Source organism: Dermacentor variabilis, chromosome 6, assembly GCF_050947875.1.
Source record: "Dermacentor variabilis isolate Ectoservices chromosome 6, ASM5094787v1, whole genome shotgun sequence".
NCBI lineage: Eukaryota > Metazoa > Arthropoda > Arachnida > Ixodida > Ixodidae > Dermacentor > Dermacentor variabilis.
The window spans coordinates 151,769,016-151,787,968 of NC_134573.1; the positions used below are offsets into that span (position 1 = coordinate 151,769,016).

At 47.5% G+C, this 18,953-nt stretch overlaps 1 protein-coding gene across 2 annotated transcripts in view; it reads right to left on the minus strand.

Annotated features, from left to right (window-relative positions):
• Lrrk (Leucine-rich repeat kinase) overlaps nucleotides 1-18,953 on the minus strand; it is a 75,497-nt gene that overhangs the window by 54,909 nt on the left and 1,635 nt on the right. For both annotated transcript variants that reach the window (XM_075696287.1, XM_075696288.1), the window contains exons 3-11: nucleotides 18,707-18,747; nucleotides 17,748-17,913; nucleotides 16,850-17,157; nucleotides 13,482-13,797; nucleotides 12,455-12,671; nucleotides 10,905-11,091; nucleotides 9,542-9,952; nucleotides 8,164-8,358; nucleotides 763-1,030 (exon numbers count right to left, since the gene is read on the minus strand). In XM_075696287.1, the coding sequence (XP_075552402.1) occupies nucleotides 763-1,030; nucleotides 8,164-8,358; nucleotides 9,542-9,952; nucleotides 10,905-11,091; nucleotides 12,455-12,671; nucleotides 13,482-13,797; nucleotides 16,850-17,157; nucleotides 17,748-17,913; nucleotides 18,707-18,747 (2,109 nt within the window). The remainder of the gene's footprint in view (nucleotides 1-762; nucleotides 1,031-8,163; nucleotides 8,359-9,541; nucleotides 9,953-10,904; nucleotides 11,092-12,454; nucleotides 12,672-13,481; nucleotides 13,798-16,849; nucleotides 17,158-17,747; nucleotides 17,914-18,706; nucleotides 18,748-18,953) is intronic.

The following is an 18,953-nucleotide window of genomic DNA, read 5'->3' on the forward strand; positions in this document are numbered from 1 at the left end:
TTCATATAAACAAGCATTATAATAAATTATTTTGGGAAACTCTTATTATTGCCAGAATCTCTTTCTAGGAGTTTAAGGGCTTGGAGCTTCACTTAACATAAACATGCAAATGTGGCAAGACAAAAATGTCATGTTAGTACTCCTTTAAAACACCCTGTGCCACATCTGTTAAAGCAAACTGACGATACTGCATTATGTTAAAAAGAATACACATACAAACAATCAATGCAGATCTATCCCAATGTGTCTTGCCAGAAACAAGAGAGCCTATCAGCTTTCAGTGTATTCTAAACATTGAAAATAATTGGTGTAAGAACATGTCAGACACAGGGTGCACATTTTGCCTACCCATCATGCACTCGGAAAAACCGGATATCAGTGCATGGACTCATTGGTTACATGTGCAGGGTTGTCCATTCTCTGTGGGAACATCTCACTGACATTCAAGCACTCATAGGATCTTCAATTCAGGATGAAGGATTGCAGAATAATCTTTCATTAACATGTCTGCATAAGGCATTATATGAGCCAGAAGTTGTATCATACCATCGTATCGTATCGCATTAGCCAGAAGTCATATCGTATCAAATACTAATCAAGCATTCCCCCAAGCAGTGGTTGACACTGTATATTACACAATGTCATCACTGCTGTCATTTTTCTGCCTTCCGGGTTGCTCCATAAATGCTTTCTATGGCTTTAAGAAGACAAGAATTCCTAAAAGGGGTTGCAAATATTGTCTTTGGAGACTTGAGAGCCTACCAGTTGCAGCACAGGTGGTGTCAGTTGTTGCTGGCGTCCACCACACAGCTAATCGATTGGAGGACAGGTCGAGGTGACGCAGACTAACAGGGTAGAATCTCAGCTCGCCGGGTGAAGCCAGCCCATTGTAGCTGAGGTTCACTCGAGCCAGGTGGGGTGCCCTGCAGGCCAGCATGGGAGGCAGCCTCTCGAAGGCATTGTGAGACAGGTTGAGGCTGCTCAGTGGGCAGCCTGAGCCAGGCCCTTCCGGCGCATATGTCTCTTGCACCTGCAAGAGAATCAGAATCAGAATCAGAATCGGTTTTTATTGAGATCATTAGAATGATTACAAGTTGTTAATATTCAGGAGGAGGTCCCGGAGTCAAAGACTGCAATGGGACCTCCTTTACAAAGTAAACGTAATAAAACAAAAGTACAGCAGTTTTCAACAAATTGTTAAAAAATTACAGGTTTTAGTATGAATACCATGATTGAAGAATTACATATGCATAAATGTCATGAAAAAAAGCTCTGTAACACAATCTCGTTGACAACTGATGAAGCAACTGCGTAGATGACGTGACGAACACATTAGAATTTGTTAACTCGAATGTATATGTGATGCAAAAACAGAAACCTAACGGTATGGCAATGAAAATGAAATGAAGGGACCCTGAAAGAATGGTTATGAGTATGGACTAGGCATCAGTATTCGACATAATGTAATCTTTTAGTTGTTTCTTGAATTCGTGAATATTAAGTGTTTTTATGTAAACTGGTAGTGTGTTCCAAAATGCGATAGATGAAAAATGGACGCTCTGTTTGCCATAATTAGTATGGATTTTAGGTAAAATGAAGTTCCTATTTATTGCAAACCTGGTAATATTAGTATTTAATAGAGAAGACTGTGGTAACAAGCTATCACATCGTGTGTAATTGATTTGGCGGAACAAAAAGGTACCTAGATTATATTTAACGAGTTGTGTGACTGTAAGAATGTGATTAGTTCGTAAAAGATATGAGGCGTTGTTATTATATGGGCTAAATGTAATTATCCTAATAGCCTGATTCTGTAGAATTTGCAATGAGTTTAAATGGGTTACGTAAGTGTTTCCCCAGCAAGTAACGCAGTAAATAATGTGGGAATGAATAAATGAAAAGTATAATGATAGTAATATTTGATGGTCAAATATGTTTCGTGCTTTTGGGGCTCGCTGGTTCTCTTACATATAGCTGGTGTCAACATCAAGATCCTCAAACAATGGCTCCCTCAGAGTAATGGAAAGAAATCTCAAAGGCCATGCTCTTGTGTAACGCAGGTGCTGGGAGCAACATCACGGCCACCACATTTCAAACGCTGTTTTGCGAGGTGGATACAGTACATCTACAGCACCCATGAAATGCCCATATATTATTTTTACAAAAAGAACATAAAATGTAACCTCTGCGTAATGACGAGAAAATGAAATGAAATACAACAAAGCATTGTTGAGTTTCTCTGTCGAAACACTGAGGGCGAGCTAAAGTCAGCAAAGTACAATTGCAGTTTGCTTTTGATTTCCCTGTTGGCATGTTTGAGGGTATCTTGAATGTATGATTTGTTGTGTCCCTGGAGATTGTAGCTAAATGTTTCAAGGTTGTGAGAACTTCGAATACCACAGATCGCTTCCAAGATCGAGTGATAAGGATAGGCTAGTGTTAGTGACACTAATGATGACAGTAGTGGCGCTGATGACGACAATAGTGACACTGATGACGACGCAGCACAAGTAGGAATTGGATTATCCTATGTGGCACGAGTAAATTAAAACACGCAAGGGGGTCACAGAAAGATGGAGGCTTGAGTGATCAACAATGGCCGAACAAGGAAAGCAAGCTTCAGCATGATTCCATTGTTTCAATGAGTAGACTTGTCCTCACCAGGGCAAAATTTGTTTATTAAAAATGACAGTGAAGCCCATCTCAGAATGAATGTCGACATCAGTGTGATTACAGCTCTGACACCTATAGCATAGGCACTTATAGGGCGGGACAGAATATAATGCGGACTTTTCTGACTCCCATTTATCTTCCCATAGAACTCAATGTATGCCTACGGCTTAGAGTGCAGCCGCGCGAGACAAAATATCGGTTATAATGCAGAGGCCGGAAAATCCTGCAGACAAGCCAGGCCAGTGAATGCACTTCTCAATGAGGAGCAATTTTGACCACCTGAGGTTTTGCGACATTCACCCTATGCACGGTACACAAGCATTTTTGCATTCTGCCCTCATCAGAATGTGGCCACCACAGGTGCAACCAAACCCGCAACATCGAGCCCAGTAACGTAATGTTATAGCCACTGGGATACCGTGGCAGGCGCCAGAGCAACAGCAAGAGTAACATGTGTAAAGTGTCCTTCCTATGAACAAACGTAGAACTGAACTGGAAAACGCTTTCTCTCTACCAGAACCGCAGCCGATAAAGGTTGCAGCAAAAGTAAAGCTCTAACAAGTGTAGTGGTGCACGGTAGCACACTTTTTTTGCGTATAACCTGCCGCCGCATGTAACCCGCACCCCAAATTACAACAGCCTGGAAAGAAAAAGAGAATCCGTATGTGTAACCTGCGGAAACGACTGTGTGCTGACATCTTTGCAAAAACGGTCTCCATTCATGGATGCGCTACACGTCCACGTCGTATCTTTGGCCAGTGGCACTGTTCCACCCCTCCTTGGCGATGCTGCACTGTTGAGGACGGTCACTGAGCGCAGCTCATAGAGGTCCGAGTTCTAGCTTGCCCATGCTGCGTGCATTATTCGCTAACTATGAGGGTGAATCGGAAAGTCTTTGCCCCTATTTTTTATAGCCAAAATAAGGTACGTACAGGTAATTACAACTATACGTACTATTCTGCGTACCTTACACTATTTTTTCGCATAGTCCCCACACCGGTCCAAACATTTCTCCCACTGCAGAAGTAAATTTGAGAAATGTCGCCAGTCACCGAGGCACGTGGCCTCAACCTTTTGTGAACTCACAACACCACCACCTCACACTTCTCAGAGTGAGACACCTTTCCCCATACGTGGGCTGTATTTGCCAGTGGATATCAAGGGGCGTTCGTTCCTTGCTCCATGGAAAAAAAATCACACTTCGTTGCTTGTACGCTGTGGACGTGTGAAGCACAACTGACATCTTCAACAACTGACAGCAGCAACATGCTGCGGAGCTACCGGCAGATAAAGCAGGGTCGGTCCACGAAAGGTCCATCGCTGGGAATGGATATGGTGACTTTGCATTTACAGCCTGTGACGGCACAATTTTTGTCTGCCCGCTAGGCTCGGTGGCCGGCCAGGTTCGGTGGGCAACATTGATCATCACACCAAATAAACGCCAAGCACAGCAGCTCACGGTCAGTCATCATTCACCGTCACCACACTGCAGAGCATCACTCTGACGAAGGGTGCCTTGAGCCCTCTTGTTCATGAACCCAGGCGGTTTGCAACACCGGCGACGAGGATGGACTCTGGTCTCTCCGCGGCCAGGCTCCACGTCGTGGCTCAGGACCCGCCAATCTTCGACATGTGGCACACTGGCCTTGTTCCATTGTCTGTGTCACCGTACATGCTGACCGTCGAAGTCTGCAGGCACTAAATTTCCATGGAGCTGGACACAGGGGCCAGCATGTCAGTCATGGCTATGAAACTGTTCAAGCGCACCTTCCCCGCGTGTCCATCGAGGCTTTGGGCGTCATGCTGTGCAGCTACTCCGGACAGTTCTCCCAGGTCCAGGGTCAGGCCTGAGTCAGCATTCGCTTTGCCAACAGGGAGGCAATCCTTCCCCTTTACTTAACCAAGAGGTCATCGCCAATGCTGCTGGGCCAAAACTGGATTCACACACTGGGAGTTCATCTGCCAGAGTACCAGGAAGCCGTCCTGCATGCGGTGAAAGACGTCCCAAGACTCCTGACTAATTTCAAGTCCCTGTTCAAGCCAGGAGTGGGCACATTCGCTGGCACGATGGCCGACATCTGTGTACCTGAGGGAGCCAGGCCTCGTTTTTTCAAGCCTCACCCACTGCTGTTCCACCTGAATGACGGGGTCACCGAGGAGCTGCAATGGTTACAGCGAGATGAAATCCTGGTGCTCGTCATGATGTATGAATGGCCCGCCCCTATGATTCCAGTCCTCAAGCGAGATGGCAGTGTCAGGATCTACGGAGATTTCAAGGTTACCATCAACCCCGTCCCTACCATCGAGAAGTACCCGCTGCCCCAGACTGAAAATCTCTGGTCAGCATTGTCTGGGGGACAAAAGTTCACCAAGCTCAACCTCAGAGGTGCTTACCAGTAGCTGGCGCTCCCGGATGCCTCTCTGAAGTATGTCACAATATCGACCAACTTTCGGGTTCTTCCAGCACACGCACTTGCCGTTTAGCGTGGCCTCAGCCCCAGCCATATTTTAGAGGAAGATGGACAACCTTTTCAGGGGTATGAGGCACATGGCAGCATACTTGAATGAAATCCTGGTTACCGGCACCAACACAAAGGCCACCTGCAAAACCTGCACAACGTCCTGGCATGACTGCAGGACGCCGGTCTCAAGATCAAGCTGGAAAAGTACGTTTTCCTTACCCCCAGAGTTGAGTACCTAGGAAATGTCATTTCACAGGCCAGCCTGGCCCCGGCCCACCGCATAGTAGATGCTGAGCTTAAGGTGCCTAAGCCGCACAATAAGAAGGAGCTCCAGAGCTACTTCAGCCTCATCAACTTCTACAGGAGTTTCCTGCCAAACCTGTCGGTGCACCTAGAGCCGCTCCATCTTGTGCTTCGAGATGGTCAGCAGTGGGTCTGGAAAAAGGAGTAGGACGTGACCTTCCAGCGCAGCAAGGAGCTAATCACCAAAGCTCCAGTGCTTATTCACTTCGATTCAGCCAAGCCTGTCGTCTTCACCATAGATGCGTTGCTGCATGGTGTTGCAGCCATCCTAGTGCCCGGGACAAGGATAGCCAGGAACGCCCTGTGTTGTTAGCTTTCCGTCGGCTTCATGCTGCAAAGCAATGTTACAGCCACCTGAACAAGGAAGGCCTGGCCCTCATGTTCTGGGTTGAGCGCTTTCACCAGTATCTGTGGGGTCGGAAATTCGAAGCAGTCACAGACCACAAGTCGCTATTGGGGCTGCTGGGGCCTGAAAAGGCGGTTCCCGTGCAGGCATCACCTCGAGTGGTACGCTGGGCCTTGAGGTTGGCAGACTAGAGCTACCAGCTGGTCTGCCCTCCTGGAAATAACCTGGGACTAGTTGATGCCCTGAGCTTCCTGCCCCTGCCAGAAGTGCCTGCTGCTGTTCCAGAGCCTGCTGAAGTGTTCATGCTGGAGCACGCATACCCAGATGTACTGTCCAGATCTGCGGTGTCACAGGCAACTAGCCGGGACCCAGTCCTGTCCCAGGCGGTCAAAGCGGTGTCCAGAGGGGAAGAGCTGGTGCAGCAGGCCTACTGAGCCTACAGCTGAGCCCACAGCAGGGCTGCCTACTGTGGGGTTCCACGGTGGTGATCCCACAAAGTCTCTGGTCCAGGGTCCTGCAGTTGCTGCATGCGGGTCGTCTTGGCGTGGAAAAGACAAAGATGGTGGCACAGTCCCACGTTTGGTGATCTGGCCTAGACTAGGACACTGCTCACATGGTGCAGAGCATCCAAGTCTGCCAGGAGCATCAGCGGGCCTCATGTCATGTGGAAATCACCCCCTGGCCATTCTCACAGAGACCCTGGTCCCGCCTGCACGTGGATTTTTGGAGGCCCTTCAAGGGCCATTATTTCCTTGTTGTGGCAGATGCCTTTTCAAAGTGGGTGGAGGTCCTATCTATCACCAGTCCATCAGCAGGCACGACCATTGCGGTGCTGCAGCAGGTCTTCGCTGCCCAGAGGTTGCCAGACATCATCGTGTGCAACAATGGTCCTGCTTTCGCCAACACAGAATATCTGGCCTGGCTCCCATCTGATTCCGCCGGATGATGGTTCCGCCATACCACCCAGCTTCAAACCATGCAGCCGAGCGGGTGGTACAGACCATCAAGGACAAGCTCTAGAAGAGCCAGGTTGGGGATTTTCAAACGCAGGTTGCCTGGGTATTGTTCCAGTACCAGATCACACCCCACGATGTCACTGGCCATGCCCCCTGTGAGCTCCTGCTGGGCCAGATGGTCAAGACACCCTCAGACATCTTGCATCCAGACCTCTGGTCCACAGTGCTCCTGAAGCAGCTGAAGCAGAAGCTAGCTGCTGACCAAAAGTACCGTCCTGGGCTTTTGCCGGAGTCGGGAGCTCCAGTCTTCACCAGGAACTTTTGTCCTGGCTCACATTGGTCTGCCAGACAGGTGGTATCTCCTGTCAGTTTCTCATCGCTGCTAGTCCGCGTGCCGGACGGGACCATGTGGCACTGGCACACTGACCATGTTAGGCCTCGCTTCGGAAACCAGCTAGCACTCTCGGCAGCCACTTCAGAAGTTCAGCCCACAGGGGGGCCAATGGCAGCACCAGTCGATGCCAGCGAAGCATTGCCCACTTCGGAGGCAGCAAGCATCACCAGTTGTGCGGTGCCTGTTGGGCCGGTGTCAAGTCCGGCACCACTCTCAAGGCCGGCCACTGCGGACCCTCCGGACGGAGTGAGGCTGGCTCAGGCAACACCCGGCGTTGCTACACCCGGCCTATTGACACCGGTGCGCAGGTGCAGTACTTTACCGTGAAGGCCGTCAGATACTCGCTTGGATAACAGGCTCCATCGACCCAGCTGGGACGGCAGCAGAGCCTCGACCAGGCGTGAACTTGCTATTAGATTGTGTTGAACAAACAAACTAGGGGTAAGGGGTGTGACAAGAATGTGACGGCATAATCTTCGTTGGCACACCAGGCTCGGTGGACAACACTGACCATCCCACCGAATAAACACCGAGCACAGCTGCTCGTGCCAGTCATCATACACCACCACCACACTGCGGAGCATCCTACTGACGGAGAATCCCTCGAGCCCCCCCTCCCGCCCTCATTCACGAACCCGGGCTAATCGTGACACAGTCGTAATACAGCTAAAAAAAAGAGGGGCAAATACTGATTCACCCTCATACTAAACACAATATGGCGACCCGTAAAGAGGAGGAGAATGGCCAACCATAAAGGAGGGGAGAAGGGAGCTTCAACATGCAGGGGTAGGGAGAGGCTGGGGTTCCTTAAGAGATAACGAAACTTTGAATGGTGGAGGACCTTGCCTTGAAGTGTTGCTCCACAGCAGCGCAAGCCATGCTGCCGTGAAGCCACACCTCAAGGCGAAATTCGCATATAAGCTGCATCCCAATTTAAAAAACGTTTAATGTGGGTTATACGCACAAAAGTATGGTACATTCAGGGAAGGCAACCAGAGGATCCACATCACCAAAGAAATGTGCACCTGCCTCAAGTGCGTGCCTCCAGAGGCAGTGATGTTCAAGTGGCCAAGTCGGCGACGGGGCACGAGGTGCAACAGGTGCTGGCTCGGGCTCCTGTGGAGCAGAGTTGCCTCCTGGTTCACTGGGCAGCCTTGACAGCATGTTCATCGACAGGTTTAGGTTCCGTAGCCGGGGTGCTCCCCACAGCTCTTCAGGCAGCACCTGCAGGCGTACACATATTGTGAAGTGCTGCTGCAGTGAAAATTTAATTTTTCTTCATCCTACCGCTATGACAAACTCCCTCCCAAGAATGCTTGTCTTCATATAGCTCTGCCTTTACAGGCTTTCCATGTTCGTGACACCAGTTAATCTGACCCTTCCTTCAAAGTGACTGCGTTCAAAACAAAGAACTGAGAAGCTCACAAATAAAACCGAACTCCTAAGGTAATGGTATGTTAAGGTGGCTAGATGGCAGCTTAGCAAGTGCAGTTACTTATCAGTGTCACATAAGAACAAAAGAAAGTGAGGACAAAAAGTGATGAGTTCAGCGGGAATCAAGCTCACTGCAGACCATATAAAAGTGTGTACTTTTTGTGGAGAGCACTGTAAACTTATTCGGGACAACTTCAGGTGAAATTTAGCTACTGGTACGACTGCGGATTGGCAGGTCATGCAAAGGTATGCATGTTAATTAAGGTGCTTAACACAGTCATTGACTTTGCTCCTGTGCAGTGCCAAGAAGCTTTATGATAGCTTCCTGGTATTTATGTTTGTTCGCTTTATGACCAGTCTCTGTTCCTTAACTGTGTCTTGTGGAAGCTGGTTAGTAGGTAATGAATTATTCTATATGCTTCCACTCAGTTGATGAACAAAGACCACAATGACCCATAAATGTTTTTTTCACAAATCCTAAAACAACCACAGATGCCAATTTGAGAACCATGATGTCAGGTAAGGAGCACACAGACATAGCGTGTCCCATCAGTACTCCTTCATTTTCCGTTTTACCAGCCCCACTGCCACTTGTGGCTCTCCCTATGTCCCTTGCAACTCTTGGTGCAATCTCTTGGCCTTCTAACCAACTACAGTTGAACTTCGGTATAACATACACGGACATAATGCAGCATCGGATACAAAGAAGTAAATATAGCACGTCTCGCTCGCTTGCATCAGCTTGCAGCAAATATATGCCTATAATGAATATTGGCTATATCAAAGGTATCTTTATGTCGAATCTAACTTTGATATAACAAGGCTCAACTATAGCCAAAGCCCTGCACTTGTGGTCTTTGTTATTGTCACACCAGTCCTTACAATGCTTGGCAATTAGGTTGCACATTGACAGGGACATCCCCAAGAAATGTCAAATCAGAAAACAAGCCTTGCTAGATCGCTAGTTCGGCACCTGTAACTTGTTGTTGGACAGGTCGAGCGTGTGGAGGGCAGGCAACTGGAACAGGCTCCCTGGAACCGTCTCCAGCCGGTTGTCCTGCAGCTGCAGCTCTTCCAGAAGTGGAGCAGAGACCACCGCAGGCAGCGTGGCCAGTTTGTTCTGTCCAGCTGCCAGCAGGTGCAGTGATGGCAGCGATGAAAATACGCAGCCTGGAAGCTCAGACAAGGCATTCCCCGACACGTCCAGGCGGGTGATGGCGGCCAGTGCAGGGCCCGTGAGCTGTGGCTGCAGCTTGAGCTTGAGGTTGAGTGCCATGGCAGCATCGGCCAGCCAACGCTCGGATAACTGCTCCAGGCATTGCTGGCCATGCCAGTTGATCATCACAGGTACGCTCGGTGCCAGGGCCAGGCCATCTAGGGCACCCTGCACAGAACAAAGCAAGACAGTGTCCACCACTACAGGATTTTTTTATTGATTCCAACCGATCACCCTGTAAAAGGGGCCCTGAAACACATTTCTAACTAATCACACAATGGCTTTACTATTAAAGGATGTCGCCTCATGAATCTCATGGCGCAAACATTTTACGAATCTTTGAACTATAAGTGGAGTTATCACACCGATAACTTGCTTTCTCTACGTCCAGCCTAGCACACTAGAAGCTATATAGAGAAGCCAAAAGAGCAAAGCCTCGGCCGAAAGTTGAGTGCCGTGGCAGTGAAAGGGCTCGTCGCAGCACCCTATGGTGACCGCAGTAGACTACTTCCCCACTTCCATCTCAGAGGCCATGCGTAGCTGACACAGTTACGCACAGTGCAGAGATGAAATTATTTTTCTGCCATTTTGGGATTGCAGACACATATACGTTTAATTTATTTAACTCAACATTAGCAATTATGCATTACAGAGAATGCTATCGTGATCACGAAGTCAGCCAATAGTGTTGGCAGGCCAGCTGCTTTTGATGACGCTGCATGACGGCATTTCAGTCATGGAAGACGCTCTAGTGAAGGGCTTAGAATTGTTTTGGCCACCTGGAGCCCTTCATCACATACCAAAAGCACGGTACACTGGCATTTTTGCATTCCACCTGTAGCCACCACGGCCTGTAAATCAAACACATGACATAAAGCTCCAGAGCAGAACACTATAGCCCCAGAGTCACCGCTGCGGGTAACAATTTTGAAAGGCGATCGCTACATTTCACATCTGTGACTTCTTTGTTTTGTTTACCTGGCTGTAAACTCGCCTGCCCAATTGCTCGACACAATGCCTGCATAAGTGAAGCAGGAAACAAACAGACAAATAGGCATCGAAGCAAACAGATTAGCAATAAATCGATAAACAAGCAAATAAGTAAAAGCGGCATGCCCACCTGGTTGACAGTGTGTTCCGGGTCACGATATGCGCGCAGCGACAGCAGGCGTGACACAAGCCGCCCGCCGTGGGGGAGCAATGCGGCCAGTGCCGCTCCATCCTCATCTCGTGCCCCGTGGCGAAGCAGCAATTCCACCATCTGAGCATCCCTCCGCCGGCATGCCTCCAGGAGAGCACTTGACGGGCTGCACCATCGTGTGTCATGCGTGTGTTGCTATTACACACAGAGGGCGGTTAAGTTTCTATAATCACTACAAACACAAATGCACGGAGTCTATTGAACAGTTTAACAGAACCTACCAGAAAGAAGTGTTACGTGTGTACTGTGGGAGCACACACAAGAATAAGCCAAAGCTGAATGACAAGGTAGCAAACATAATGAACAATAAGGCTGAATGATTAAGTTTGAAGAAGACGAATAAAAGAGACAGATATTTAATTAACAGAAAGCAAGCTTAGCGACTACTTCAGTTAGGTATGTTGGGAAGCATAAACACTTGTTAGATACTGCATTTCTGTGCAAATGACTTGCTCTAAAGCTTAGAGAAACTTAAAGGGCTCCTCACCAGGTTTGGTCATTTTGAGCTGACAAGTGCAGTGCATACAATGCGAGCTAACGATCGCATCTGCGAAGTATGACATCCTTGCGCACCACGAAAAGAGCTTAAATTTTAAACCGAACCCCGTTTGCGTTTCTCCTCGTGGGTGCCATGCTCCAAGCCAGAGAGGCGACGTATATCGCACAAGTGCGCCTGCGTACATGGCCACTCGTAGTGGCACATGACTTTGAGAATTATTCAAGGCAACATCAGTTATTTGTTTGATCTGTCGCTTCAATAGACAAATCAAAGTTTAGAAAAATAATAAAACCTACAAACCAAATGTCTGCGTGTCATTCATTTACTTCGTACCGCAGCAAGAGAGATATACTTCCGTTTCGTCTGCTTGTTCCCATGTCATGCAGTTGCGCGTGCAGAGAGCAAAACTATGTCATTTTCTACCGTGTTCCAGCGCGCGATAATGCTCTGTGATCCGCTTTCATCTGCCTCAGTGTTCGTGTGGCACTGACTTATACCACTAGTCAGGTGTTCTTGTGCACAGTGCGCAAAATTGTGCACTGTGAGAAACAAAACAAATGCAACAGTTTGCGTGAGAGACCGTCAGCAGAAGTGCGCCATACAGCAAAAAAGTGAGAAAAAAATAAGAAAGGCAGGTCTTGTGACGTATGCGTCCCGCGATCCTCTGGCTCCGGTATGGGAGAACGCAGGGAAGGAATTTCTCTTGCGGAGGCTACACGGGGGCAAGTGGAGAGATGGTTATGTTGGTGGCGACACCAGCCTCCTGAAATCATGGACTTGCGGCACTGAAATATTTTTATCTTGGCTATTAACGAACCAATTTGAAAAATTCTTGCGGTAGAACACTCCCTAGAGGGCATGTAACAACTTCCAGCGTATAACCAAAATTTGCTACGTGGCCTGGTGAGGGGCCCTTTAAAACAACCAGTGCCTCTGCAAAGCTTGCTTGGTTGTGTCATAGTCCCCTTACCTGTCTCCCCGCATGGGAAGGTTAGGTGCCGCCCCAGCACGCAGCAAAGCAGCTGCTAGCGCGTAATGTCCTTTGCGTACAGCCACGTGCAGTGCTGTCTCACTGCCCTGGTTGCAGTACAGGTCGAGCCGCACGGGGCAGAGTTGCATCTCGCGTGGTGCAGCCCCTCCAGAGGCCATGTTGAGGCGTGTCACTATGGACTGCACATGCCCTGTGTCTGTGTAGATGTGGGCACCAATTTGCTCTTTAATAGTAGTGCATCTCAAGTATGGAGAAAAGACAAAAACAAGGAATCGCTTTACAGAAAAGAAGACAGAGAAGACAGTGATTAATTTCAAACAAATATAATCAAGCAGTTACTTCAGTTATGTTGTGAAAGATAAATATTTGTTAGATATCGCATTTCCGCATGCATGACCCACACCAAAAGATTAAAAAATTCAAGTACGAACTGAGAATGCAAATTATACTTAAATTGTGCCTTCAAATGTGGCTTCACTGCGACGAAGATTTTCTTGCTGTGAAGCCCCATTTGAAGACAAAACTCACATAAAAAGGTGCAACCTGCATTGCCGTGAAGCAAAAGGAAGCTTCAGCAGATAGCTGTGATTACTGAATGCAAAGAAGGATTTTTAGGCCTGTTACAACGATGTGAATGAATGTCCTTGCACTTTGTTATTTGCGAAGGTTATTTACATGAACATTCTGTTTTAAATGGTTGGAATTTCGGATGTGAATTGTTATATCTAGGAGTGGGCTGCCTGAGAAGATGGTAATTTCTAAAACATACTTCATGCTACTAAGTTTCAGAGATGCACAGATTTCGCTGAAGAGAGCTTGTGCACACCCTGCACATAGCATTCTTTTAGAGGACGACGATGGAGAGATAAAGCTAACTAAAGCTTTTAGGCAAAATGAAATGGTTTGAGTTCTGGGTGCATACCCCACAGGCCACCCAGTTACAAGTGTTCCAACATCTATGTCCAAAAGTGACTGGCTGAGACTATGACTGCTACTGAAAGCACACCTGCAATTGGGCTTTCATCAGCGGTGAGGAGCCGCTTGGCCCAAACACGCCACTTCAGCAGTGCTTCCAGAAAGCGTCGATGGCCGAGGCAGGCAGCCATGTACAGGGCTGTCTGGCCCGTGGCATCCTGTGCATTCACATCAAAGGCCAGCGGGTACTCCCATTTGCCATTTGGGTCCTCCCACAGCCTCAGCAGGTGAGACGGGTAGGCGTGACCCAGTAGCTGCTCTAGTACAGTCACGTGACCACCGAGGGCAGCTGCGTGCAGTGGCAGCCACCGCTCCACTGTTGGCTCCCGCACCAGCTCAGGAAAGTGCTGTGGCACAAGACAACAAGACAGCCCAAACCAGGTAAATTAACTTATGCTCAACAAGCTAAAACAGAAAGGTTGTAGTGCATTTTATATTCATTATGCTAACACACCAGCTATGCATTCGAATCATTAAGTTTAAAGAAACAAAGCAACCTGTGGGCTATGAGCAGAGGTTGGCAAACGCACTAGTGTAATGAAGTCGACTCACTCAGACTCGAACCTACCCATGAGTCTGATTCTGAGTGAGCCCCACTGAGTAAAATTTTCAGGAGCCTGAGTTCGAGTGATGCCAGCTGCGTAGAATTTTTACGAGTCTTAGTCCAAGTGAGCCCTAAGCAAGAAATATATACATTACAAGTGAGTTCTGCTTATTATGCAGATTAATATGAAATACTGCTAAAGTCGCATCGACAATAGCAATGTTACGCTGTGCGCAGCATACATCACACGAGCGCAGAAAAAAATTAACAGATGGAGCACAGGAAAATCCGGCCGTCGTTCGCACTGTTGTCCGGCTGCATCCCAAGCCTGCACCCCCCCCCCCCCCAATCCCCATGAATGCAAACCACTAGTTTTATGTCCATCCTTATCACAGCAATGACAACGCAAGTAGGCGTCGCTAAGTGCAGACTGTCACAGTGCCATGCTTCGACCCCCCCCTCCCCTCCCGCCTCACTGTATCTCCTCTGCTTTGCGTTTTCCTACAATGTGCACCTCCATTGCACACTGGAGGCAGGTTTGAAAGTAGGGAAGGCGCACTGCAAAGCATGAGACATCTGGGTGCAAATGAGTAGTGTAGGCTGTGTAAGCTTCCCTTTCACCCTTCCGGCCAATGTCAGATAAAGCTAGACGCTAGAGCACTGTAAGCTGTGGTATTGCGAGAAGTGACAGAGATTGACACCATTTAACTTTCTCAAGTTTGTTTGGCTCAGTTTCCGTTTTCATTCAGTACTCACTCGGCCTCTACCCTGTTTTTTCTGGACACTGAGAGTTGGCGCTCTTGCTTTTGTGAGAAAGCAGTGCTGGATGGAATTCAGCGCGAGTGACATCATGGTACCAATCATTTATTGGTCATGGTGCGCATCTATGCTTGTGGCAATTTCTATGATGAGAGGTACTCCTGTTGCTTCTGTGGAGCAACCAGACTTTCCAAATGCTCCATGTACAGAACAGCCTTCGAGAACAACGAGGCAAGCTGGACTTTCAGCAGTGCTCTTCACAACCGTAGTTTGATTGAACGTTGGTGATCTAGCTTTTGTATGGACCGGTACCATGGAGGTAAGGGGAAAAATTAGGGGGGGGCATGATGCCAAGCAGCTAGTCTTGGCAAGCCAGCCTCCTCTGATGCTGCCCTACCAGCTTCTCTCCAGGTCCTAACTGATCAATATTTCTTGGGTAGTAGGCCCTCCATGGTTGCCAGACTTTTTCAACAAGCTAGTTGGTATGCTAACTGGTGCCCTCATCACAATCGACCCCCGCCACACGCTCTCCGGTCTACTCCCTCATACACACTCAGCACACTCAGCGGCTAGAAATTACTACTTGTGCATTTCGTGGTGAGGTCCTATTGCCCGCGAGCCTTTCCTTTATATTTTAAGACAAAAGCCTTATATACCCCATGAAGCAAAAAATCCGGCGTTCGTTGGGCATCAATATCTGATGGTTCTAAAACCCACGTGACCAAGCGGTGATGTCACGTTCCCGGTGCTGAACCTGCTGCAGCTCGCACTGCAAAATCCCATGGTGAAGTAAAGTGAATGAAGGTGAATTAAAGTGCATTAAGGTGGGCTAAAGTGAATTAAGGTGGGTGCACATTAGAGCAAGGTGGATGGAGATGGAGTTTTAATTTAAGGCAATTACTAAGACAAGTCCTCATGCTTTCGCCTTCAAATCACGTAAGGATACCTAAGCGACTATCAATTTTTTATGACGAAGCTTCAAGATGGTCGCTTGACGCACACTCCTAATCCTTTTCGTTCCTCCGTGTTTGGTGCTCGTGTTCAGAGCGATTGACAGCAAATATTGATGTCAGCAGTGTCACTGTTCGAACTGCGCACCTGCACTTAAAACACTTTGTGTCATGGACGCATCTGCCGTAGATCCTGTGGACCGACCAGGACTTACAAAATTCTCAGTGCCTGGGAGTGTCTCTGACAACTCAAAAAGCAAAACAGCGAGCTGTAGTTTCTACAGCGTTATCATGCATCCTAGTTGGGAATTGGCTATACATAAAGTCAAGTTTTCTTTGTACACAATTTTAGTAGCATCCACCTTTGTTTAAACAGTGCCAGAAAGAAAGGATTGGGTTCTGTATGAACTGCCAAAAACGCATGTGCGCGTCGCTTGAACAAAGGTCCGTGGAAGCATGAACAAACCCACTAATAAGAATTTCCATATTCGTAAAAGATCCCTTTAGCACATTTCATCCTTTGGCAAAATACTTCCAGCACTGCCAAGATTGCAGATCATACTTATTTATTTAATACAAGGCATTGTGATGCATGAGAAATAAGGAACTTTTTTGTAAATTTAAGATTCTTGTGCGTACTTTTTTCTAAATGTTTAGCATTTGTAATCCCTCTGCCTGTGCTATTATTAGACTCATACGAAAGTGTCCAATTCACGAGAAAGCCTGAGTGTGTGAGAGTCTGTAGGCCAAGTAGACCCCCGCCTGAGTCTGTTTTTGATGAGTGAGTCCAAGTTAATTCTGCTGAGTGTAATTCTTGCGAGTTTGAGTCTTAGTGAGTCAGACTGAGTAAAATTTTGCCGAGTCAGTCCCCAAGTGAGCTTTAAGTAAAAAATATAATTTTTTGGTGATTCTGAGAGAGTTCTATTTATTTTGCCAACCTACGGCTATGGGAGATGCTTTAGTGGAGGTTGTTTAACATCCTGGGGTTCTTCAACACGCACCAAAAGCACGGCATATAAGCGTTTTTGCATTCTGACTCCGTCAAAATGTGACCACAGTGGCCGAGAGCCAAACCCATGACCTCGTCCTTCATAGCAGCATATAATAGCCCATTGAGTCACAGCGGCAAGTGGTAAGCAATCTCACCTCAAGTAGTAAGGGCACGATATCAGTACGTCCCTTGTAGCAGGCCACATACAGGGGCGAGTAGTGAGTGACCAGGTGGGCTCGACCATCTGCACCATGCTCCAGGAGTAACCGAGCGATTTCCAGTTGACCATCCTCACATGCCCTGTACAGCAGGGAGCCGCCCCCTGGGCCTCCTTCGCTGTTTACCACAGCCTCGGCACGGGGTCCAAGCTCTGTCAACAGGGCTTGCACTTCCTCCACATGACCCAAGGCACACGCTGCGGCCAGTCGAGTGTAGCTCTCCTGGTGCTTCTGATCCAGCTCCTCTGTTATGGGGAAAAGCGCACCACTTGTCAAAACTGACAGCTCTGTAGAATTACGGAAGATGTTGTGCCAAACTCTTTAGTGAATACAAGCAATGCTAATACATGTGAACATCTTTAGACCCGTGTTTGCAAGATTGTTCAGTATCTTCAAATGTCTGTGCATCTAGTTTACATGTTGTTTCTTCTCACTCGTTTACCAGCCCTGTAAGGACCCTTATTATATGGATGACAGTATGGCAGAATGAATGAGCACTGGTTTATAATCATGGTGCAATGTTCAATATGCGCTAAACCTAGCCATTAATTGCCAAGTTAAATTTTTCTAACGGTTATTCATATTCTCCTGGTCATTCACTTGATATGCAGAACCTGAAACATTGCCATTACGGCCTGCCGGACATGTTTTTGGATCCAGCAATCACCAAAACTACTTGCCAGGGTTATGTATTCATAAAGCAGGACATGTTGTGATTTGCATTACACATGGCCAACTTCACATCACAGTAAACCTTGCAAATCATCCATCATACAGTCGTTATTGTAAAATTGTTCTTGTCTGCCCAAATTAATTCGTCTTATTGAAAACACACCGGTGGCCATTCGAAGCATTTCCGCCACTTGGGCATGCCCAGCGAGCTCAGCAACGTCAGTGGCTGTCTGGCCTTGGGCATCCCGAGCCAGCAAGTCGGCGCCCGAATCGAGCAGCAGTCGCACCGTTGACACATGGCCCAGCTCGGCAGCCACGTGCAGTGGTGTCTGCAATGGTGTACGTGGAAGGTGCGTGAGAAACATGGCACACCGCAGTTTTATCATTGCAACAAACTAAATTGGTAAAGAACAGGAAAAACAAAATAACAGAATAGATAACTGAGCTTGTTAGTACACATTAGTATTATGCGGGACCTGACTGAAAAACAGGACAAGGAAGACAGGCAGCATATGTTCAGAAATAATGTGAGCGCATGATCAAGGGTGGCTAGAAACTGGACTTGATGGCTGAGAAAGTTCGCTCCGATTCATATGAAAAACAAAGATTAAAAATGTTTCAGAGAATGACGATGAGAAAGCCAGAAGAAAAGGCACTTATCGACATGACGCTCTATCTCCACAAAAAGAACATTTACACATGCAGCACACAATGCAAGCACACGGTGCCATAAAAAAAAGCCACGTTCTGAAATTGCATCTACACATACAAAGTTTTTGTCTTCAATGCCCCATGGTCATTCATAATGCTGATCGAGCTAAAAGTAAAAATGGATGAGATCACCACAGCTTATTTTCGGATGCAAGGTATGCCTTCCTTTACTAGCACTACTAATGCATATGTGTAAGGCGACCTGGGATGGCATAATATAACGACCTTTCTCAACTAATTATATTTCATTCCTGCCCGAAGTGCCACTTCCTGGCTATGCCACTTCCATACAGTGCAGTGCGAGCAGCGGCAGTTAACATTCGCGCACAAGCTCTACTATGGATATGTTCTATATTAAATGCACTAGAGCTGGATCTTGTGACATCAGTTTCTGTGATGCTATGTGCTCACCTTGTGCTGGTCATGAATTCCACAAGCAGCACTGGGATTTGCTGGAACGAGAGAGCAGTATATCATTCACCTTGATCATCAAGTGAAGCAACATAAGCTGTACGTGCTTCGGAGTGTTAGGTAGTACAAGACTGAAACACAAATCTTTTCGTCCATTTTAAGAAGTTCAGACCTATGCATGAATACACATGCTTACAAAGTATGCAGGTAATGGTAAAGTCAGAACAGATGTCTGGTAAGGCATATA